This window comes from Capricornis sumatraensis, chromosome 21, assembly GCF_032405125.1.
Source record: "Capricornis sumatraensis isolate serow.1 chromosome 21, serow.2, whole genome shotgun sequence".
Taxonomy (NCBI): Eukaryota; Metazoa; Chordata; class Mammalia; order Artiodactyla; family Bovidae; genus Capricornis; species Capricornis sumatraensis.
Genome location: NC_091089.1, coordinates 27,892,184 through 27,918,005, shown reverse-complemented (window position 1 = coordinate 27,918,005; position 25,822 = coordinate 27,892,184). Strand labels below are relative to the sequence as shown.

Genomic DNA, 25,822 nt, shown 5'->3' with positions numbered 1-25,822 from the left:
TTGCCTCTGCTTTCCAAATCGATCCTAAATCTGTCTATCCGCCTACACTGTCTACTGCTACTTTGCTGGTCTGAGCCTCCACCCTCTCTCTTTGTTGAAATAATTGTGTTTATTTTTGGCTCTGCTGGAGTCTTCGTTGCTGTGTAGACTTCTCTCTAGTTGTGATGAACAGGTGCAGCTCTCTAGCTATGGTGCTTGGGCTTCTCCTTGCAGTGGCTTCTCTTGTTGCGGAGCACAGGCTCGAGGGTGCACAGACTTTAGTGGTTGTGCCGCACGGGCTCAGTAGTTGCAGCTCCCAGGCTCTAAAGCACGGTCTCAGTGGTTGTGGCAGTTTGGGCTTAGTTGCTCTGTGGCATATGGAATCTTCCTGGATCAGGGACTGAACTGCACTGGCAGGTGGATTCTTTACCACTGAGCCACCAGGGAAGCCCCACCACTCTCTCTTGAACCAACTTGTATGGTGGACTTAATGCTGAACTCTGAGCTATGGCTCTCATACCTCCAATCCATTCTTCACAGAGGAACCCCAGTGATCTCTGTAATGTAAATCAGGTCATATCACTCCCACTTAAAACCCTCCAATCCCTGCCCATCACTCTTAGCTCTGGCTTTATGATCTGTATCCTACACAGGTAGACCCTGGGCCCCCTGCTTTTCAGCCACACTGGCTTTCCGTATCTCAGCAAAAGAGTCCCTATTTTTTGTACCTTCTGTGTTCAGCTTGGAAAACCATTCCCGGGTCTTCTGAAGTCTGGTGTCTTCAAATGTCATCCCGGGGACCACCCATCTTACGTCTCCCTCTGCCCCACCCGCTCTATTTTTATTGCCAACTGTTTTCTTCTCAGGGCATTCATCCTTTGCCCGTCCTTTTGTTTACCTGCTTATTTCCTCTCTCTTCATCCTGGAACTCTTGAGAGCAGGAACCTCAGGCACTGCCATGGTTTCACCCCTGGCATGTCGAACACTGTCTGGCAATCATAAGCTGTTATTAAAAATTTCGTTAGTGAGTCTGTGCTTATTTGGTTGAGTCTGGGGAGATTTGTGCAGGTTTTGTAAAGTCTTCATTATAAACCATAGAATAATTGTTCTTGCTGAAAGCCATACAAATTCTTTTTTTTTTTTTTTAACAGTTTGTGTTTTCTCTCTTCAACCTTTTATTATCTTTTCAATTGTTCCCGCTCTTTAAATTTATTTGAATAATCATAAATGCAAGCTAAACTTTTCCTCACTCTGAATTTCAGTGCTCTTAAAAATATATTTTAAAAACTATTTTTCTCTTCAAATCACATTCTGTTAAAAAAAAAATTCAGACCTCTCATCCTCTGAACATTTCCCTTCTTAATTTTCCAACTAAATTTTCTCAGAAGTAAAAAAAATATAATTAAGTAATTTAAGTAAATCATCATAGTAAGATGATTAATTTCCCCTAACATTTTATTATGAAAAAATGTCAAGCATACAGCTAATTTTAAAGAATTGTACAGTGAATATCCATAGATCCACTATCTGTATTCAGTTGTTCATTTTGCTATATTTGCACTTATCTCTCTATCACATACTTATCCATCAATCCATCTGATTTTTTAAATCCATTTCAGAGTGGGTTAAAAACATTAGCACACTCTACCCCTTCTCATATGAGCATGCATTATATTAATATTAACCAGAGTTCAATATATATGGGATTTTTAAAAGTAAATTACACATAGTGAAATGCATCCATTCTAGGTATAACATTTGCCCTTAGACCTGTGTTTAGCCCAAACCCCTATTAAGATATAGAATAGTCTCATTGCCCTCATATGGTTCTCTCATGCCCCTTCCCAGCCATGCCTGTCCTTGTACCCTTGTAGACAGTCATTATTGAAACTTTTTTTTTTCTATCATAGATCAGTTTTGCCTGTTCAAGAACTTCATCAAAAGTGAAATATGGTCACTTGTGTCTGGTTTCCTCACTCAGTATGTCTTTGAATTTCATCCATATTATTGCTTGTATCAGAAATTTGTTCTTTTTGTATTGCTATGTAGAATTTCATTGTATGATTGTGCCACAGGTTGTTTATTCACTTTTTTATTGATATATATCTGGGTTATTTCCAGTTTGGGACTATTATGAAAACATTCCTTCTGAATATTCTTGTACAAATGGACATTTTAAAAAATTCCTTTTGAGAGAATACATGGGCTTGGTATTGCTGAGTCAAGGGGTACCTGCAAGTTTCATGTTATCAGACATTACCAGACCATTGATCCCAAGAGGTTGCAGATGATTTACTTTTTAAAAGAATTGTTTGTTAATGTTGGTAATAAGTTGATGTGGTTCACACTTAAAATTTGACAATGAAAATACCCTTCTTCTACCACACACCCTTTCTTTCCAGTTGCCGTCTTTTCAATGGGTAAGTAAATGTTCTTATTTTCTTTACCCCAGATATTCTTATATACCTACAAGCCTGCAGGAAGCTCACACTGTGTGTATATAGTTCTACATTTTGCTTTCTGAGACATTTTAGTTTTGAGTTATCTTGTCTGTATTCCTTGGTGGCTCAGATGCTGCCTGCAATGAGAAAGATCCAGGTTCGATCCCTGGGTCAGCAAGATCCCGTGGAGAAGGAAATGGCAACCCACTCCAGTATTCTTGCCTGGAAAATCCTATGGATGAAGGAGCCTGGCAAGTCCATGGGGTCGCAAAGAGTAGGACACGACTGAGCGACTAACGCTTTCTGTCTGTATTCCCTGTTATGTAGTATATATTACATAAAGCTGAATAACCTCTGTGGTTTCCGATTAGGCCCCTCAGAAAATGTTTAATCATTATATACTTTTTCCAAACATTTCTATATTTGGCTGCGTTGGGTCTTTGTTGCAGTATGAGGGACATTTGTTGTGTTGTGTGGCATCTTTTGTTGCAGGCAGGGACACTAGTTGTGATTCGCAGGCTCTGTGGTATGGGCTTTGTTGTTCTGTGGTATGTGGGATCTTAGTTCCCCAAGCAGGGGTTGAACCTGTGTCCTTTGCATTGGTCGGCAGATTCTTAACCACTGGACCAGCAGGGAAGTTCCAATCACTTGTATACTTTTCATGCCAAGATACCAGGGTAGGGATGGTAGAAACTCCAGCACTCATGACTTGAATTTGATAGCTACACCTTTAAGGAGAGAATGTTCCCCTCAAATCTTTTGAACTCAGCAGTTCTGCAGTCTTGCTTCTGCAGCCCAGAAAGTGAGACTTGAGCTGCAGCAGCATCCAGCATGTGTGCATGGTGACAATGTTGTGGTTTTTATGTACTCATAATCAGTAAATTCAATCTGTTCCAAAACACCTTGATCTTGATGTGTTTTCTCCACTTGATAAACACTTCTATTAAAAGGAGTACAGTTAATGGACTCATCTACCAGATTTGCTGCTAATATTCGCATATAATGCAACAGTGTCTGTATCAGGCTCATGTGAGAGTTTCGTGCCACAGGTAATACCACTGTACAGACTTGAACGGGTTATAGAGAGAGACTTGGTTTTAAACATGCCTCAAATGTGCTCTTTTTCATGAATATCTACTAGGAATTTCCATTATTGTGGTTATTGATCATAGTTACAAAAACATGTATGAAGTATTTACAAAATAACAGCAGAAATATACTCTAGGTAAAGCCCACCTGGCTTATGCAGGTACAGCAGTCAGTGATCTCATTGCTCTGCTGCTTCTACTTGTCATGCGTGCTAAGTCGCTTCAGTCGTGTCTGACTGGACTGTAGCCCACCAGGCTCCTCTGTTCATGGGATTCTCCAGGCCAGGATACCAGAGTGAGTTGCCATTTCCTTCTCCAGGGGATGACCAAGGGATCGAACCCACATCTCTTATATCTCCTGCAGTGGCAGGTGGGTTCTTTACACTAATGCCACCTAGGAAGCCCAAGGGTCTTTAAAAAGACTGCAAACTTCGAGCCTCTCCCAAAACTGCTTGAGGATAAAAAACATTACTATCTTAGGAATTCCCTGGTGGTTTGGTGGTTAGGACTCAGTCTTTTCACTGCCAGGGTCTCTGGTTCAATCCCCGGTCAGGGAACTAAGATCCCACAAGCTGTGAGCGACTGGCAAAAAACAGCCAACAAACAGCTCACTATTGTCTTCACAGCTGTGTGACCTCAGCAAATTGTTAACACCTCTCTGAACCTCAGTTTGCCATCAGTCAGGGTAGAGAGAAAGAGGAGCATTTAGCATTACTGCAAGAGTGAAGTGAGGTAATGTGACCAGTGCCCACCATGGAGCTTTGCACCAGTATTCATCTTCTGTTTGTCTTCTATTTGTGCAAAACTCAAATAAGTGTGAGCAAAGAGGGGGTGACTTTTAGTTGACAAGAAACACAATGTTACCTGTTTGCTCCTAAATCATGTAGACAAAGAATTCCTGCCAGAACCTTAAGTGTTCATTAGAAATGTTAATTACGAGTTGAGCATTTGGACTGTTGTTTGTAATAAATACTCTTACACTTTGAGAACCAATCCTTAGGGACACAAGGAAACCTAAGAACATTGTGCCATAGAACTTACAGTTAATCACCTGAAGCATACAGAAGTAAAAGACAGCAGAGGACTTAGATCTTTTGATTCTGGAAGTATTGCTGTTTCCAACAAGGGCAACTGTGGCTGTGGAAAGACAGGTTACTGAATTTTTGAGTCAGAAAACCAAGGAAAATACCTGCAAAAAGTAAAACCAAAACAATTGAGAAAATGGTAATAGGATCATACATATCAGTAATTACCTTAGATGTAAATTAATTAAATGCACCAACCAAAAGACATAGACTGGCTGTGTGGATGAAAACTTATGCATGTATGCACTTCTACTTACCACATCATTCTATTTCACCCCCCAAATTGTATATAATTATTTTATATTGTTAGGTTAACCATGTTTCCCTTATGGCTCCCAGTTGTAATTATCTTTTATTTTTTTGTCTGATTGTTGGTTGTGAAAACTGGTAAACACCTAAACATCTTTTACTGTTGTGTTTATATAACTGTTACTCATTTAATACCATCATATCATGATTGGTCAACATAAAATAGTAGAATTCTATAGCCCTGAACACTGCCGCTTAATAGAAAAAAGAAAAAGAAAACCTACCTTAAGACTAACCAAGTTCAGGCACTTTCTGTAGTTGTGACTTTGCAGAAGTAACAACCAGTATGTACCACGGTTTGCTTATCTGTAAACGAAATAATGATCTTTCTTAGGGGGTTGTTAAGGTTAAATGAGTTAAGGTCTGTTATAAACTTTGTAAATAAAAAGCAGTGTATCAAATCTGAAATTATGGGGACTTCCCTGGCGGTCCAGTGGTTAATACTCCAGGCTCCCAATGCAGGGGTCACCGGTTCAATCCCTGGTTGGTGAACTAACATCTTGCATGCCTCACGGCACAGGATTAAAAAAAGTTTTGTTTGAAATTATATCAAAACATAAAGTTTCCAAACAACATTAGTAACAAAAAGAAGAAAACGGTAGGAACCCAGGCAGATCCAGGGTTGTATACAAAGAGCAGGGCAGTCCCATCAAGTTATTGCTGAATCAGCTCTTGTGTCACTGTTTAGCATGCGTCTCCCAGGGAAACGGTTTACTCACTCAGTCTGGTCGATATCACGTGCTCTGCCTTCAGCAAGGGATTGTGGGCACCTGAATTGGGGTCCCACCAGTTTGGATCTCATATAAGAGGGGTGGGTCCTGCAGAGCAAAATCAGGATACTGTGGCAAGAGTAAGGGGAAATGGGTGCTGGGCAGACATAGTTCAGTTCAGTTCAGTCACTCAGTCGTGTCCAACTCTTTGCAACCCCATGAACCGCAGCACACCAGGCCTCCCTGTCCATCACCATCTCCCATAGTTCACTCAAACTCACATCCATCGAATCGGTGATGCCATCCAGCCATCTCATCCTCTGTCGTCCCCTTCTCCTCCTGCCCCAATCCCTCCCAGCATCAGAGTCTTTTCCAATGAGTCAACTCTTCGCATGAGGTGGCCAAAGTACTGGAGTTTCAGCTTTAGCATCATTCCTTCCAAAGAAATCCCAGGGCTGATCTCCTTCAGAATGGACTGGTTGGATCTTCTTGCAGTCCAAGGGACTCTCAAGAGTCTTCTCCAACACCACAGTTCAAAAGCATCAATTCTTCGGTGCTCAGCTTTCTTTGTAGTTACCTCTCACATCCATAAATGACCACTGGAAAAGCATCAAGCAAATGCCAGACATAAGTATCCTCTATGTGTATTAAGGGTTTTATCACAGAGGGAGAAGAAAATACTTTCAAGAATCAGTAATGGCTAATCACAATGACTAATAGGGGACTTCCCGGGTGGCACAGAATCCACTTGCCAATAAAGGAGACATGGGTTTGCTCCCTGGATCAGGAAGATCTCCTTGAAAAGGAAATGGCAGCCAACTCCAACATCCTTGCCTGGGAAATCCCATGGACAGAGGAACTTTGTGGGCTAAGGTCCATGGAGTCACAAAGAGTCGGACACAACTAAGCACACGCGCACAATGACTATTTGCGAATTTTGTTTGTGAAATTTCCTTGAATTGTGTACCTATGATAGATGAACTTTTCAAGAGCTAGCAAATTATGCTAATATGTATAACCTATTGAAATGCTCACTTTTACTGTGTGCAGTTAATTTTCAACAGTTCCCGTAAATAGGTCAAGATTTTGTGTGAATTCTGTTGATTATGTTAATATTTTGTCAAGATTATCTTTGAGAAAACCAGAGAATGTATTTATTGACATGGAGGACATTCCTAATAGTGGTAATTTTGATTAGGTAATTTTCTATATCTGAGGATGAGTTTACAATTATGAACACTTATAATGTGTCTGGTATTTTTACCTCCTCAACTTGTTAGTTTTTTATCTGACACACAAAAACCCAGAGAACAAAGACCTATTACCCCCCTCCCCCGACACACAAATTTTAAGGTAAAATAAGATTAAAGAAAAGAGTATGTTAGATATCCTTTGAGTTATAGGGTTTTTTTTTTTCAATGTAGTTGATTTATAATGTGTTACTCTCAGGGGGCTTCCCTTGTGGCTCTGCTGGTAAAAAATCCACCTGCAATTCAGGAGACCTGGGTTTGATCCCTGAGTTGGGAAGATCCCCTGGAGAAGGGAAAGGCTACCCACTCCAGTATTCTGATGGACTGTATAGTCCATGGCGTTGCAAAGAGTTGGACACGACTGAGCAATTTTCACTTTTGAAGAAGGAAATGGCAGGTGTAGGCAAAGTGATTCATTTGAACATAGATACATATAGATATATAGATTCTTTTTCAGATGATTTTCTGTTATATCAATAGGTTATTATAAGATATTGATATAATTGCCTGTGCTATACAATAAATCCTTGTTGCTTATCTATTTTGTGTGTAGTAGTTTTTATCTGTTAATCCCAAACTCCTAATTTGTCCTTCCCTCTCCCTTTCCCCTTTGGTAACCATAAGTTTGTTTTCTATGTCTGTGAGTCTGCTCAAATAAGTTATCTGTATCATTTTTTTTAGATTCCGCATTTAAATGGTATTATATGATATTTGTCTTTCTCTGTCTGACTTAGTAGGATCACCTCTAGATCCATCCATGTTGCTGCAAATGGCATTATTTCATTCTTTTTTGTGGCTGAGTGATATTTGAGTTATAGTTTGAATTCTGTTTATAGGAAGGCTGTTTCACCACCTTGCCTGTCACCTTTTATGTGTCTAGCACATGTGGTGAGAACCTGTGACTCACAGGGAGGATAGAGACTCTCCAGCAAGTGTAGGATGCAAATGGAGCTCTTTTTTTTTCTAATAATTTTTATTAGAGTATAGTTGATTGGCAATGTTATGTTAGTTTCTGCTATACAGCAAAGTGAATCAGCTATCTGTATGCATGTATCCGCTCTTTTTGGGATTTCCTTCCCATTTAGATCACCACAGAGTGCTGAGTAGAGTTCCCAGAGCTGTTCAATAGGTTCTCATCTGTTGTCTATTTTATAATAGTGTAGATGGAGCTTCCACTTGGCAGAACTGCTCTTAGTATCCAAGGTGTCATTAAAATACAGTTTCCACACATGAACCCCCAGTGGTGGCTCCTTAATTCCTGTCAAGGAGAGTGACGTGTTCTTGGTTTGTGTCCTGTAGATTCTGCCGTTCTTGCATCGCTACCAGTCTAAAGAACAATAAGTGGACCTGTCCTTACTGCCGGGCCTATCTTCCTTCCGAAGGCGTTCCAGCAGCTGATGTCGCCAAGAGAATGAAATCTGAGTTCCGGAATTGCACCGAATGTGACACTCTGGTACGTCACCCTGCCTTTGCTCATAGTTACCAGCTTAGACCGCCGAGAAAATTGTCAGACAGTTAGTCATTTCACCTCTGCCTTTGACCTCATCCTACTTGGATTTCAAAGTGGATCGTCTCAGTCTCTCCTCTTCCTGTCCTCCAGTTTCATAAGTAGGGACTGCAGGAGAGCCGTCACCTGATGCCCACCATCACCTAATTTCTCAAACAAGTGCTTTCATCGACCACCTCCGTTTCCTCCCTTCCCATTGCTCCCCTCACCCCTTATTATGTGGCCTCTATTATGTTATTGTAGCCCACCCAGTGAGTAGCTTTATTTTCAAGCCCAGTGGCGTAATTCCATCTCTGGTGCTCTGGGCTTGGCAGTATTTATCTCTGTTGACCGCTGCCTCCCTGTTACCGTTGATACTATACTAGTCTGGTTAGATCAAGATTCTAGATTTTATCTTAAATGCCATAGGGTGTCATAGAAAAAGTGTAAGCTTTTGATCGGGTTTATATTTTTAAGCTCTCACTCAGGCATGCGCACGGAGAATGGTTTGGAGGGAACGAAAGCAGAAGTGGTGGAGTCAGTTTAGTGGGCTTTAGGATAAGTGGTTGGGAAGCTGGGTTAGCGTAAGAGCATTCGGTATGGAATAAGAGGTTGTTTCAGGGTGTATTTAAGAGAGGGGTTGAAGAAAATTGGTGAGTAACTGGATGTGGGGTGCATAAGAGTGAGGTGTCAAAGATGGCTTCCAAGTTTATGAGATGAGTAGGTGAAAGTGCTAATTTGGGGAGCAAATTTGGAGAAGAATCTACAGAGTTAAGTTTTAAGTTTTACATACATTACATTTGAACTGCGAAGGGGAATATATCTAGATATTACCTGTCTAGAGATCAAAAGGGCGATCTTATACTGAAGATCTCAATTTCTTAGAGAACCTTTCCTGATTGTTCATCTAAATTATAATCTCTTAAACACTTTCTCTTAGCACTCTGTGCTTTCTCTTTAACTTGTCGCCATTTGTAATTACATATTTGTGACTTAATTTAATGTCCATTATCCATTATCCCCACCAGATTTCAGGAGGGTAAGGATTGTGTCTGTTTTATTAGGTTCTGTATCAAGAACTTTGAATGGTGGCTGGAACATAGTAAATGCTCAAATGCATTTTTTGAGTATTTATATAAGACCTAAATCTGTTCATGGCTGTGAGACTACGGAATCTATGCATGGTCTTTGGAGTCAGACATCTTAGGGTTGAGCACTAATTCTCTCACTTACTGTTTGTGATTTGGGGCAAATTATTAATCTGAGTTATTGTTTGAGTCTTTGTAAATTGAAGGAAAAGATAATGTTCATGTCACAGGGTGGTTGTAAAGATTAAAGACAAACCACAAGTGGCTTTTAGCACTGTATGCTCAGTCGTGTCGGACTCTTGCAACCCCATCGACGGTAGCCCACCAGGCTCCTCTGTCCATGGGATTTTACAGGCAAGAATAGTGGAGTGGGGTGCCGTTCCCTTCTCCAGGGAATCTTCCTGACCCAGGGATTGAATTGCATCCCTTTCATCTCCTGCATTGGCAGGCCGGTTCTTTACCACTAGCATCACTGGATAGGATTCATTTTAGCACTGTGGAAATGAATGCTCAAATCAATAGCTTTTCACATTCTTAGTAATCATTACTGCTTATTTTTATTTTGATATTTTGCCATCGTTTAAAATTCAACATGCAAAAAATCAAACTCAGCGTATTATTCTGTTATCCAGTTCTTTGGTATCTGTCAGAAACAAGAGCATTCTCTCTATTATCCTGGGTCAGAATCTGCTTCCTTTTTTCACTACCTATTTCTGATTATTCACAAGTATTTTGATCTTTCCTTTGGGAGATTTCTTTGTATCTGTCTCTTGCTGGGATATTAGGCATTCTCAACTCTGCTTCCTGTGAGTCCTGGCCAGATCTCCATTCCACGAGTATCCCAATCCCCAGTATTGAACGGTTTCCTATCTACTTGTCTTCACATCCTTTGTTCATTTGTTTTTCCTCTATTAGAATATAAACACCTTTAAGGCAAGCGCAGTGGCTTATATACTCCTGCCACCACTGACAACTGATTTCAGTTTTGTGTCTGGGGTAGACACCCTATGAATTTATCAATTCACTTATCAGGATACAGTCCCCAGATTGCTACATTTATATGAGGAATGTTATCAAGGACTGTTCTTAACGAAAGTCACAGGGAGAGGAGAGAGCACTGATGTGCAAAGTTGGATGTTAAATGTTGTAAAGCAGTCTGTTTTAAGAGAGCTGCCTACATCGGTCCTAGCTTTTACATCTTCTTAGATGATAAAGCAAGGATTTGTTGTTAACGTTTCCATTTGCTTTTATTTTTGTCTTTTGTGAAGCAGTTACGACTGCTTCCTTGAGATGGCAGATTTCATGTTTGAGGTTGAACTTCCGTAGCTCGGGCAAAATGAAGCAGGGTGGGTCGGCTACCTTACCACAACCCTAACAAAGCTTCCTTTAGCACAGATCTTATCAGAGTTTCTAATGACACATTTAGTAGAATATGTGCTATGCAGCAACAGATCCCTCATGGTTAGGATCTCTGAATGTATATCTGGAAGGACAAGGGCTCTTTATTCTGCCTTCATAAAAATGGACTGCAAGAGCTGTCCTTTATATTTGCTCTTAATGGGGCCATTAAGTATGCTGTGTATTGTGAATTCATGTAATGCTACTGGATGTATTATAAAGCCATGGTATTTATATCTTTCCCTGAAGCACAGGATTTCTTTTTGCTTACTCCGGACATCTCTAAAATCCATTTATTTATTCTTTTTCTCTCTTTCTTTTTACTTTTTTCCCCCTTTCCTTCCTTTTGCTCTTTTTCTTTCTTCCTTCTTTCCATCACTAATTTAGGTAATAGTATCCAAAAAAAGTAAATTTGATTTAATATATATTTTTTCACTTTGAAAAACATATGCTTTCTAAAAGAATCAAATTCAAGAACTCAGCTCCCGGATCTTCTAACTATAAAGAAATTTTAAATCAGTGTTATTCTTGATAATGCCTTAAATTGATTGAACTATTACCTTGACTGCATCCTTTTAATCAACTGACCCCACACTATGACCTTATTTGAAATAAAGAAAGCAGTGAAGTTGGTCCCAGAAGACTTCATTGACTGAAATGAGCCTCTTTTGAACAGTGAGCTTATTTTGATCTGCTTTCATACAGGTTTGCCTCAGTGAAATGAGAGCACACATAAGAACATGCCAGAAGTACATAGATAAGTACGGACCACTGCAAGAGCTTGGAGAGACAACAGCAAGGTTTGCTTCTGTACACTTTGCTTTAATGCTAAATCTGACATGCTTATAAAGAATTTCATGGGCTGGAAAGCTTAACATTTTTATTATGAAAATATGTATATGGTTATGTTTTGGCTCCTAATCATAATACCTCTTATTAGTAATCATTTGTTTTCAATGATTAATAGCAGTAATTACAAAAGAATTTTCCTCTCTCTGCTTTAAAAACTTTGGGGAGAACCAACTGGACACTGGAGAGATTGAGGAAGCTTCCTCAGACAAGTTTATATGGAGGAAGATCCAAAAATAGAAAGCAGAACCGTTCAGTTTCTGTTAGGCTCTGTGTTGTGACTAAGAGTCCTGAAGGAGATGATGGTTATGAGATTATTGTCTTTAGTTTTCCATCACCACTGCTCAGTCTCCCAGCTCACTCCCTCTCATTTTCCTGCTTACTCTTTAGAAGGGACAAAGTGACATCTCAGTATATATTCTAACACGAAAGAACACGCACGGGGCAGGCATTCTGAATCCTACAACCTGTTTGCTGGGTAATCTTATATGGGGCTGGAGGAAGGATAGAGACAGCTAGTAGGTGTAACGGAGGATATTGATCATTATTTTTTCTTAAAAAAAAAAAGAAAACAAATCTAGGTCATTAAAACTCTAGGAGATAGTGGAGGATGGGGGAGCTTGGCATGCTGCAGTTCAGAGGGTGGAAAAGAGTTGGATACAGCTCAGCAACTGAAGGACAACTATTCTGAATGGCAAAGGAATTACAAAGTTTGGCATTTGCCTCTGCTGAAGAAATAGATAAATGCTTTGTGTACTACTGAATGGAGATAATGGCTTTGAAACCATTGTCTTCCTATGAATTCAGCTATCCAGTAGAGATATTCAGTATAATTTATTTTCCTCTCCTGAAGATAAATGTTAGTTATGCTCATTTTAAGAAATTACATGTATCAGTTCAGTTCAGTTTAGTTGCTCAGTCCTGTCCGACTCTTTGTGACCCTGTGAATCGCAGCACGCCAGGCTTCCCTGTCCATCACCAACTCCCGGAGTTCACTCAAACTCATGTCCATAGAGTCAGTGATGCCATCCAGCCATCTCATCCTCTGTCATCCCCTTCTTCTCCTGCCCCAATCCCTCCCAGCATCAGGATCTTTTCCAATGAGTCAACTTTTTGCATGAGGTGGCCAAAGTATTAGAGTTTCAGCTTTAGCATTAGTCCTTTCAATGAACACCCAGGACCGATCTCCTTTAGAATGGACTGGTTGGATCTCCTTGCAGTCCAAGGGACTCTCAGGAGTCTTCTCCAACACCACAGTTCAAAAGCATCAATTCTTCGGCGCTCAGCTTTCTTCACAGTTCAACTCTCACAGCCATACATGACCACTGGAAAAACCATAGCCTTGACTAGACGGACCTTTGTTGGTAAAGTAATATCTCTGCTTTTTAATAGGCTATCTAGGTTGGTCATAACTTTCCTTCCAAGGAGTAAGTGTCTTTTAATTTGGAGCCCCCAAAAATAAAGTCTGACACTGTTTCCACAGTTTCCCCATCTATTTCCCATGAAGTGATGGGACCAGATGCCATGATCTTCGTTTTCTGAATGTTGAGCTTTAAGCCAACTTTTTCACTCTCCACTTTCACTTCCAGCAAGAGGCTTTTTCGTTCCTGTTCACTTTAGCACAGGACAAAATACTTAATATTTTGTAATAATCTATCAAGGAAAAGAATCTGAAAAAGAATGTATATACATGTATATACAACTGAATTATTGTGCTATATGCCTGAAACTAACGTGACAGTGTAAATCTACTCTACTTCAATAAAAAAATTTTTTTTAAAGATAAAAAAGGGGAATGCCCTAGCACTCTAGTGGTTAGGACTCTACACGTTCACTGCCAAGGGCCCAGGTTTGATACCTGACTGGGGAGCTGAAATCCTATAAGCTGTTCAATGCAGCCAAAAAAATTTTTTTTAAGAAATACTACTTCAATATATCTTAAATTTCATAATCCAGAAGTCTAAATGTTTCTCTAGAGATTACTTTGCAAATGTACCTTTCATTATAGGATTAGATTTATTCCATACTCCTGTAAATTGTGAGTATTTTAGCTCTAAGAAGAGTTTTGAATTCTGTTAGACTGGCCCCAGGGACCAGTAGGAAGGAAGGCTAACAAGCGAGCTAAAGAAGCATGTGGTTTGATTGGAAAGTTGATATGAAAATTTTAAAGTATATGAATACTAATTTATCCTGCTAGTTAGAATTAAACAACAAAGAGTTAAAATAACCAAAATGAGAAGGGTTGTTGATTAATTAGTCTTACAAGATAGATTAATATTTGCATGTAATATAGAAATCTTTGCTTTATAGAACTTATAATTCAAATTTTTTAAGTTCTTATGCAAGGAAACTATCCAGAATACATGTCTTGGGGAACAGGAAGTTATATCTGTAATGGAAAATGAGTGAAAAATTCCAAGCCTCTGTATTGTCCCTAAGAATTTAAGGCAGCACTATGCAATGGAAATATAATGCAGAACACATGTAATTTTAAATTCTCTAGTAGCAATATTCAAAAAGTAAAAACAAGTGAAATTAATTTTTCATGTATGTATTCAACTGGTTAAAATATTCTCCTTTGAACATGTTATCAATATATAAATTATTGAGACATTTTATATATAAAGCTTGTAAACTTCAGAGTGTATTTTAAACTTCTAGCATATCTCAGTTTGGATTGACCATATTTCAAGTGCTCGGTAGACACATACCTAATAGCTACTCCACTGGACAACACAGATGCGAAGAACAGGTACTCCTAGATGCGCATAAAGAAGTAACAAGATAGTTGTGGGCTGTTTTTCTTTCTTCACTGGATGTTAATACTGTGAGTTGACATCTGTGGTTATATTTGCCAGTGTCATCAGATATTCTGGTTGGAGAACAAGTAACACCCAATTCAGATGTTACCTGAATTAGAAAAAGAAGTAAAAGAGACAGAAAAAGTAACATAGATACAGCTGGGTGGTATGATCCTCTGTTTCTCAGTTAATGGAGCGCTCAGAGTGTACTTTCCTTCCAAAGAAAATAAAGTGCTTCAAGTGCACTATAACTGTGTCTCTGTCCTGCCCCTGTGAGGTTACACATTTGCATTGCTCATGAGAAAAAATTTAGGCACCAAGATTATTATCAGGATAGGAAAATGAATATGAAATCGAAAGAATGAGCACTAGAAACTAGATCCACCTACATTCTGTTTTTTATCTCTAGTTAAGTGACTGCTGTCTAATTATCAGTAATTTCAGTAATATTTGTGTTCTATGCAATTTCCAGGTGTGTATGTCCTTTTTGTCAGAAGGAATTGGATGAAGACAGTTTGCTGGATCATTGCATTACTCATCACAGATCAGAAAGGAGACCTGTGGTGAGAAATTATGTTACTATATATTCCTGCAGTATCTAAATTTGATATACATTAGAAAATCCATTTATGGGCTTCTATTTATGGATATATCATAAAGGATAATTTATGTCAAGGTTACAGTGATTCTGTGACTATGAACACCATGTGAAAGTGTCTAGTTGAAACTGACAAGAATTACCAGTGCGCAATTACTCTTTCATTTATGGAATTAGACAACATTGTCTCTTACAGATAATCATGGGCGTAATCAACTAAGCAGATCAAAAATGCATAGTTAAGATTTAGTGTTAGTATGCTAACTGTGCTCACATCCTAACTGAGAAACATTTTTTAATAATGCAGATATGGTTATGAAGGCAATAATACACTAGACATGAAAAGTAGGAAGTCATTCACCTTTATTAATCAATTCATTATTTTATTCCAGAGTCTGAATATTCATCAATAGGCTCACAGATTAAAATGCATATTGTTTATTATTTCCTTGATCTATTGTGAATGCTGCCTTTCTTAGTTCTGCTTTGCAGTGTGGCTCTTACAATTTTCATTTTTGTATAGTTGAGAGGTAAGGCAGGGTGATGATGGGTCATCATCATTTACTTGGCCATTTTACTTGTTTTTAACGTTTGGATTGCTGCCAGTTTTTAGGATTTGCATTCACGTTCATGTAGGTTTAAACTTTTCTTTCTATATCATTTTTTTCTTAAGAGGAAATTACATAAATTGATATTTTGGGGCCCAAGAGTGCAAGTTTTAATTAACACTCAAAACGTATTCTAAAAAGTTTGTGTCAGTTTATATTTGTGTCAGCAATTGTTGAGTAAACTGCTTTCACCTTAACTGGCCAAAATTGGGTTACATTTATTTTTAAATTGACAGATGTAAAATGATACCTTGAAGATTATTTTGGATTTTATGAACTGAACTGAACTGAACTGAAACAGAACTAAAATATGTATGTGTGTGTGTGTGTGTGTGTTTCATATATGTAAAAGTTTGGGGGGTTTTGGAGTTTTAAAGTTTTTTTTTTTTTTTTCATAAAATCCTTTTGGAAGGTGGATGAGGTTGAAATGTAAGTTTATTAGATGATTGATAGATAGCACTTACAACAATACTATGAGATAGAGATGGTTATTATTTTACCAACGGTAAACTCAGACTCAGAGAGGTTAAGTCTTACAGCTGGTAAGTAAGCAGAGCTATAGTTTGAAGCCCAGTGTCTATCTAGCTCTGGGGCATAAACACCTGTGCTCTACTAGCAAGTTCAAGAGAAAAGCCCCACAGCACAGTCAAAGGTCTTTTTTTATTCACCCTAATGATCCAGGGGTTTGGTTCTTGGAATGGCTAGCTAGGAGCTTGATATGTGTTGGGGGAGCAGTGGAGATTGTCATGGGCTTTTCCTGTTTAAGTTGCCCTTGGAGGAACTGAGCTAAGGAAGTGTTTTACGATTGGTCCCTGGGGTACCTTCCTAGAGGAAGCTTGAAGAAAGCATTGGGGGACTTCCCTGGTGGTCCAGTGGCTAAGACTCCAAGCTCCCAATGTAGGGGACCTACGTTCAATCCCTAGTCAGGGAACTAGGTCCCACATGCCACAACTAAGAGCTGATACAGCCAAATAAATAAGTAAATATTTAAAAAAGAAGAAAGAAAACATTAAGATGGCATAATAATGACTACCACATACCGAGTTTTCTTGGTTTGTCTTTTGGTTTGTTTTGGTCACGTGCACAGTTTGCAGGATCTCAGTTCTCCAACCAGGGAACAAACCCGGGCCCCTGCAGTGAAAGTGCCGAGTCATAACCACTGGACTGCAGGGGAATTCCCGATACACTGAATTCTGGGTGCCTCTTGAACTCAGTGAAATTTAACTTAGATGTCTATTATATCTACTACTGTGGGCAAGAATCCCTTAAAAGAAATGGAATAGCCTTCATAGTGAACAAAAAACAACAAAATGATCTCTGTTTGTTTCCAAGGCAAACCATTCAATATCACAGTAGTCCAAGTCTATGCCCCGACCAGTAATCCTGAAGAAGCTGAAGTTGAACGATTCTATGAAGACCTACAAGACCTTCTAGAACTAACACCCCCAAAAGAAGTCCTTTGCATTATAGGCGGCTGGAATGTGAAAGGAAGTCAAGAGATACCTGGAGTAACAGGCAAATTTGGCCTTGGAGCACAAAATGAAGCAGGGCAAAGGCTAACAGAGTTTTGCTAAGAGAACACACTGGTCATAGCAAACACACTCTCCAACAACACAAGAGAAGACTCTACAAGAGCCTCTTGATGAAAGTGAAAGAGGAGAGTGAAAAAGTTGGCTTAAAACTCAACATTCAGAAAATGAAGATCATGGCATCCGGTCCCATCACTTCATGGCAAATGGATGGGGAAACAATGGAACAGTGGTAGACTTTATTTTAGGGGGCTCCAGAATCACTGCAGATGTTGACTGCAGCCATGAAATTAAAAGACACTTGCTCCTTGGAAGAAAAGCTATGATTAACCTAGACAGTATATTAAAAAGCAGAGACAGTACTTTGCCAACAAAGGTCCGTCTAGTCAAGGCTATGGTTTTTCTAGTAGTCATGTATGGATGTGATTTGGACTATAAAGAAAGCTGAATGCCAAAGACCCTGATGCTGGGAAAGATTGAAGGCAGGAGGAGAAGGGGACGACAGTGGATGAGATGGTTGGATGGCATCACCGACTTGATGGACATGAATACGCTCTGGGAGTTGGTGATGGACAGGGAAGCCTGGCATTCTGCGGTGCTTGGGGTCAAAAAGAGTCAGACATGACTGAGCGACTGAACAGAACTGACCGAGTGCCTCTTTAACTTCTCCCAGCAACCCTATGAAGGAGATATCATCAACGCAGCCTGAGCCGTGACTAGTAGTGCCCAGGTGCTGGTCTGGCTGGAGGAACACTAGGCATTCTGGACTATGGGCAGCACTATAGCATCCATCCAGGGCAGGCACCTTACGTGTCTATCCATTGATACTGGATGTATCCATTGGCACATTTCCAGCAGAAATCCTGTCCATGTGCTGCTCAGTTTGGCCATCAGATTGAAGGTCACCCGTGGAAGCTGGGTCTTCTATTATTTAGAGGTCATAGAAGTCACTGAAGAAAACTGCCAAAGGATAGAAATAAATCAGGAATCATGGGATCAGACTGCCTGTGGAATTTAGTAGTTAAAAAGCCTAAGTGAAAGTCGCTCAGTCGTGCCCAACTCTTTGTGGACCCCATGGACTACACAGTCCATAAAATTCTCCAGGCCAGGATACTGGAGTGGGTAGCCGTTCCCTTCTCCAGGGGATCTTCCCAACCCAGGGACTGAACCCAGGTATCCCGCATTGCAGGGTAGTAAAAGAATCAGGTGGTAATGCTTGGGTACTGGGTGATGTTTGCAGCCATATCAAACCAAGGCTAGAGCAGATTTCCTAGAGGAAGCTGCGTACTCTCACAGTTGGGGAACCCAAGCTGGGAAGGATGCTGTCTTGGCTTAAGGCAGGAGCAGATTGTTCAGAAAAGTCATGGTTCTATAAAACACTAGGGCTGTGTAAAAGTGGTTACTGGAACAGAATATCTTCAGGTTTCCTCCGTTAGTGTTTCATGCTTGATTGAGTGTACAAGCTTAAGACAGGCCCCACTCCCTGGTGGCTCAGACAGTAAAGAATCTGCTTGCAGTTGGGACATGAAGGTTTGATCCCTGGATCAGCAAAATCCCCTGGAGAAGGGAATGGCAACCGACTCCAGTATTCTTGCTTGGAGGAGCCTGGTGGGCTATCGCACATGGGGTCGCAAAGAGTCGGACACGACTGAGTGACTTTGAGTTTGCCACTAGAAGTCAGATTAAACCTGTGGTTATGAAAAGGCTGGAGGCAGATCCTGTGGCAGCATTTACACAGCACTAATGGGGACACATATGTGAAAATACCTCAAGGAAGTCATTGGACAAGGAGGGTTGAGTCTAAGACTGCCTCTGGATTGGCATGGAATGTAGTGAGGGATTACTGCTTTAAAGGACTGAATTGCTAGGTTTGCCTGCAGAGAAGGTCAGTGATGTCATCTGACTTAACAGATATAAGTAGTCTCTAGATAGAGATTTGAGCAAAGGATTCTGCCTTCCAGATAGAATTAGATAATTCAAAAATCAAGCCACAAGCAACTAATCCTTTGTTTCTGAGTTGCTCAAGCAAACTAGGGTAGTAGGTTAAGAACATCAAGAAGTTTCAACAAGTCCTTTTCATAATACAGTAATTATATTCTGCTGCATTTTTTAAAAGTATATCTATGTAATATTAGACTTAAAGAGGCAAATGATACAGCATGCTTCAGATTGAATTATGAGACCACTCCAGAGAAATTTAGTATTTTATCATATTAAGGGAAGATATTTCAGCAAGAACCCCACTTTCTGGCTATCCTCTTTGTCCAGTGTTTTGTTTCAGTGGTTGGTTCTTATTTATCCTTTAGAACTCACCTTAAATCTCAGTTCCCTGACGCCAAAATTATTTTCAGCTCTTGCTTTTTTTTCTCATTTATCACAGTTGTATGTTGTGTGTTTATTTTGTGTCTGTCTCTCCCTCCAAATTAATAGGTTCATGAAGCCATAGAACTTATTAATAATTTCTTTGTTCAACATTGTAGGCCCAGCTCTTGGTGGAGAACTTAGCTACGGTAGGATAGATATAGTGATATGAAAAATAGGATATTGTAAAAATCATAGTTCCATCCATCCAAGTTCAAAGGTAGTTTTATTTTCTGCCTTGATCCTGAGATTCATTCTTTGTGAGAAGGGACAGGACTTCATTTGGTTTGAAATTAAAAACTGTATTGACAGAAGCTGAGCCCTAATCCCCACAGCAGTTTATTTCCATGGGTATTCAGAATATCTGTAGCTTTATGGAGCAGTGGGAATGTACATGCATAAATGTTTTGGAAGGAAGAAAATCTTCATTAGATTTGCTTCCAAACTCCTATTATTAGGTGTTCAATCTGGTACCTTAATTTTGGTGGAAGATTTGCCCATAATTATTTTCAATGCATGACTCTTTTCTTTTGGTATTGGATTCAGTTATCTTTAATTTCTTCCTCAAATGGTATTTACCATTATATAAAAAGTGTTCTTCAATTGACTGAGCTGCCGTGGGGATTAATCTAAACCACAGACAGAGCTGGGTATCCATCATAACAGACGTTCCAAAAGACTGAAATTGGTGGTAGCTTCTAATATGGTGGCTATTTACCCATTGTGTTCACCATCAGATCAAGTCCATACTGAGATGAGGCCAACGTCTTTTTTTTTTTTTTTAATTGAAGTATAGTTGTTGTACAATGTTATATGAGTTACAAGTATAGGTATACAATACAGTGATTCACAACTTGTAAAGGTTGTACCCATTTATAGTTATTATAAAATATTAGCTATATTCCCTGTGTTATACAATATATCCTTGTAGCTTATTTAATACATAATAGTTTGTATCTCTTAATCCCCTACCTCTATGTTGCCCCTCCCTGCTTCCTTCTCCCCACTAGTAACCAGGAAGTTATTATCTATGAATCTATATTTTTTGAGGCCAGTATCTTTTGATGTATGCTGTAAAATTGTTGGTCTGCAAGAAGCACAAGCTGGAATCAAGATTGCCGGGAGAAATATCAATAACCTCAGATATGCAGATGACACCACCCTGATGGCAGAAAGTGAAGAGGAACTAAAAAGCCTCTTGATGAAAGTGAAAGTAGAGAGTGAAAAAGTTGGCTTAAAGCTCAACATTCAGAAAACAAAGATCATGGCATCCGGTCCCATCACTTCATGGGAAATAGATGGAGAAACAGTGGAAACAGTGTCAGACTTTATTTTTTGGGGTCTCCAAAATCACTGCAGATGGTGACTGCAGCCATGAAATTAGAAGATGCTTACTCCTTGGAAGAAAAGTTATGACCAACTTAGATAGCATATTAAAAAGCAGACATTACTTTGCCAACAAAGGACAATCTCGTCAAGGCTATGGTTTTTCCAGTGGTCATGTATGGATGCGAGAGTTGGACTGTGAAGAAAGCTGAGTGCCGAAGAATTGATGCTTTTGAACTGTGGTGTTGGAGAAGACTCTTGAGAGTCCCTTGGACTGCAAGGAGGTCCAACCAGTCCATTCTAAAGGACATCAGCCCTGGGTGTTCTTTGGAAGGAATGATGCTAAAGCTGAAACTCCAGTACTTTGGCCACCTCATGCGAAGAGTTGATTCATTGGAAAAGACTCTGATGCTGGGAGGGATTAGGGGCAGGAGGAGAAGGGGACGACAGAGGATGAGATGGCTGGATGGCATCACCAACTCTATGGACGTGAGTCTGAGTGAACTCCGGGAGTTGATGATGGACAGGGAGGCCTGGCGTGCTGCAATTCATGGGGTCGCAAAGAGTCGGACACAACTGAACGACTAAACTGAACTGAATAGTAGTATGGTCTGGGAGCATATCTGAATAAAGAGAGATAGTAAAGGATGAGCTGACATTAGGAAATTGGCAATGGTTGTCTGACGAGGCCTTACAAGTAGCCTTACAAATAGCCTCCTTTCTTGTAAGGAGGCTTTACAAGAGAAAAGAAGAGAAGTGAAAGGCAAGGGAGAAAAAGAAAGATATACCCATATGAATGCAGAGTTCCAAAGAATTGCAAGGAGAGATAAGAAAGCCTTCTTCAGTGATCAATGCAAAGAAATAGAGGAAAACAATAGATTGGAAAGACTAGAGATCTCTTCAAGAAAATTAGAGATACCAAGGGAACATTTCATGCAAAGATGGGCACAGTAAAGGACAGAAATGGTATGGACCTACCAGAAGCAGAAGATATTAAGAAGAGGTGGCAAGAATACACAGAAGAACTATACAAAGAAGATCTTCATGACCCAGATAACCACAATGGTGTGATCACTCACCTAGAGCCAGACATCCTGGAATGCAAAGTCAAGTGGGCCTTTAGGAAGCATCACTACGAACAAAGCTAGTGGAGGTGATTGTATTCAGCTGAGCTGTTTCACATCCTAAAAGATGATGCTGTAGAAGTCCTGCAGTCTGTATGCCAGCAAATTTGGAAGACTCAGCAGTGGCCACAGGACTGGAAAAGGTCAGTTTTCATTCCAATCCCAAAGAAAGGCAATGCCAAAGAATGCTCAAACTACCACACAATTGTACTCATTTATTATGCTACAAAATAATGCTGAAAATTCTCTAAGTCAGGCTTCAACAGTACATTTACCAAGAACTTCCAAATGTTCAGGCTGGACTTAGAAAAGGCAGAGGAACCAGAGATCAAATTGCCAACATCCGTTGGATCCTAGAAAAAGCAAGAGAGTTCCAGAAAAATATCTATTTCTGCTTCATTGGCTATGCCTTTGACTGTGTGGATCACAACAAACTGGAAAATTTTTCAAGAGATGGGAATACTAAACCACCTTACCTGCCTCCTGAGAAATCTGTTTGCAGGTAAAGAAGCAACAGTTAGAACTGGACATGGAACAACGGACTGGTTACAAATTGGGAAAGGAGTATGTCAAGGCTGTGTATTGTCACCCTGCTTATTTAACTTGTATGCAGAGTACATTATGCGAAATGTGAGACTGGATGAAGCACAAGCTGGAATCAAGATTGCCAGAAGAAATACCAATAATCTCAGATATGCATATGACCACCCTTATGGCAGAAAGTGAAGAGGAACTAAAGAGCTTCTTGATGAAAGTGAAAGAAGAGAGTGAAAATGTTGACTTAAAACAACATTCAGAAAATGAAGATCATGGCATCTGGTCCCATCACTTCATGGGAAATAGATGGGGAAACAGTGGAAACAGTGATAGACTCTATTTTCTTGGGCTCCAAAATCACTGCAGATGGTGACTGCAGCCATCAAATTAAGAGACGTTTGCTCCTTGGAAGACAAGCTATGACAAATCTAGACAGCATATTAAAAAGCAGAGAGATTACTTTGCCAACAAAGGTCTGTACAGTCAGAGCTATGGTTTTTCCAGCAGTCATGTATGGATGTGAGAGTTGGTCCATAAAGAAGGCTGAGCACCGAAGGACTGATGCTTTTGAACTGTGGTGTTGGAGAAGACTCTTGAGAGTCTCTTGGACTGAAAGGAGATCAAACCAGTCAATCCTAAAGAAAAGCAGTTCTGAAGATTCATTGGAAGGACTGATGCTGAAGCTGGAGGTCCAATACTTGGATTACCTGATGTGAAGAGCTGACTCATTAGAAAAGACCCTGATGCTGGGAAAGATTGAAGGCAGGAGGAGAAGGAGATGACAGAAGATGAGATGGTTGGATGGCATCACCGACTCAATGGACATGAGTTTGAGCAAGCTCCAAGTGATGGTGAAGGACAGAGAAGCCTGGAGTGCCGCAGTCCATGGGGTTGCAGAGTCAGACACAATCAAGCAACTAAACAACAACAACCTTAGGGAGAGTGTAGGTGAACACTTAAGTACTTAGGTCATGATCATCAGTCTCTCACTTTACCATTTCTTTCCCTTTCCTATTCTTACCCTCTCCTTCCTTATGTCAAATTCCCCAATTTAAGAAACAGAAGAAATTTTTGAAGTAGTGTAGACTGTCACCCATTGTTTTGTAGTGTCTTTCTGGTGAAAGTCTCTTCACACAACTAAATTGTCTATACACCTGAAGTCTGATGCCTCCACTAGTTCTCTTAACATCAGACTGAAAAGAAAAACTACTTTGCTTGAAATTCCAGGTTTTCTGTAGATTTCCTGTCCACTGGGCTCAAAGCTCCTTAATCATGGGACCAAGGCTTAGTCATCTCTGTTCCTCTGACTCGATACGGGGAGAACAGAAATCACATGAGCTGCTCAGAAGAGTGTATGTCAATTAGTACTGGTTCCAACTTACTGTTCCAAACTCTCCTCCCCCGGCTGCCCCCAACATGCCCTGTCTCCAGGTTCACTGAGCATTTTCCCATTGCCTAAGCAGGCCCGGTCCTTTTAGGGTTTCCTGCCTTTTTCCACTTTGCTTTCCCTGCCTGTGGTGCTTTTCCTCTGCTATGGCTGACTCGTTCTTCAAGATTCACACCAGCTGCGTGCAACTTGGCTGAATCCTTTCCTGACTTCTCAGAAAAAAAAGTAATGATTCCCTTATCAGTCTTTAACAGTTGTCTGTTCAGATCTTGATTACAGCACTTGCTATGCTGTACTGGCAGTATCTGCTTAGGTGATAAGAGTGGCATCCATTTGTGGGACTTCTCTAGGGGTCGAGTGGTTAAGACTCAGCTTACTGCAAGGGGCGTGCTCTGGATACTGGTAGAGAGCTAAGATCCTGCATGCCAGGCAGTAAGGCAAAGAGAGAAAAAAAAGGCCGATCTAGAGAACAAATCCATGGTTGCCAGGGTTCAGGAGAGAAGTTAAGGGATAGTACAAGGGGGTTTCTTGTAGTGAGAGAGCAGTTCTGTTTCTTGATTGTGCTGGTAGTTATATGACTGTATGTGTTATAAAATTTCATAGAATGTATATACACACCCCAGAAAATGAGTTCATGCAAAAGCTGGTGAAATCTAAGTCAGATGTTGTCTAGTTAATTGCCAATTTCCTGGTTTTGATAATATGCCATAGTTATGTAAGAAGTAACATTTTGGGGAAGCTGGGTGATGGTGACATGTACCTCTCTGCATTATTTTGCCATTTCTTTTGAGCTTATAAATATTTCAAAATGAGAAGGTTTTGTAGATGGCCATTCATGGCTATTAAATTAGGAAAATATGTGTAAATACTAATATCTGATGCTGGTATATTATAATCTATATTGCTGGTGGTAATATAAAACTATAATCATGTATCATATGTAGTGTTTATTATGAACCATGAATGTTCATAACTGTGACCTTCTAATCTCCATTTATAGTCATTTATCCTAAGAAAATAATCCCCTCAAAAATGTAATTTGATATATAACTATAGATAATATAATTTGTAACAACAATAGCAATGTAGATAATGTAATTTGTAATAGCAAGATATCCACATACCTAAGAAAACTTTAGTATTGCAAGAGGTAGGTAACTAATTAAATTATGGCACACCTCCTGACTGTAATATTATTTAAATAATAAAGTGGTAAGTATGAAACAAATAGTTATACTCTTTATATACAAGAAATGTGTATAAAGAAAGAAGTGCAATTTTATTTGTTTATATTGCTTTAATATTTATATAATTCTAAAACATAATACCAAGGTATGGCCAATAGATTCATAAAATTAAAATTAACTTTGTTGAACGGTTATTTAATTTTTTATCGCTGACACTAATGATTATTTAAAATTCTTTCTTGAACTCTTGATATTGTTTATTTCCAGTTCTGTCCGCTTTGCCGTTTAGTACCTAATGAGAATCGAAGCAGCTTCAATGGCAGCTTAATAAGACATTTGCAAGTCAGTCACACTTTGTTTTATGATGATTTCTTAGTAAGTATATTTTCTTACTTCTACACTGTGTTTTTATGCTGAATTAAGCTTACCTTTCTTAATATAAGAAGTCTTACTATAAGATTATAGAGGAAAAATGCATATATAGCTGCAGTGTTAAGTATTAGTATTAAAGAGGACACATAAATAGTGTTTTATAAATATATATATTTTATATAACTACTTTAAGAGTAGTTACCTGCTTTAGACAAAATCATTTTCTTTGTGATGTAAATAATTAGCCATTGTATAAAGACCCAGATTTCACTTTCCAGTTATTTTAATTTCTACTTTAATGCCTCCCAC

The 25,822-nt window shown here is 39.5% G+C and overlaps 1 protein-coding gene across 1 annotated transcript in view; it reads left to right on the top strand.

Moving 5' to 3' along the window:
• RNF125 (ring finger protein 125) overlaps window positions 1-25,822 on the top strand; it is a 42,230-nt gene that overhangs the window by 11,720 nt on the left and 4,688 nt on the right. Inside the window, exons 2-5 of the mRNA XM_068993990.1 lie at window positions 8,162-8,315; window positions 11,540-11,634; window positions 14,957-15,047; window positions 25,409-25,516. Coding sequence (XP_068850091.1) covers window positions 8,162-8,315; window positions 11,540-11,634; window positions 14,957-15,047; window positions 25,409-25,516 — 448 coding nt within the window. The remainder of the gene's footprint in view (window positions 1-8,161; window positions 8,316-11,539; window positions 11,635-14,956; window positions 15,048-25,408; window positions 25,517-25,822) is intronic.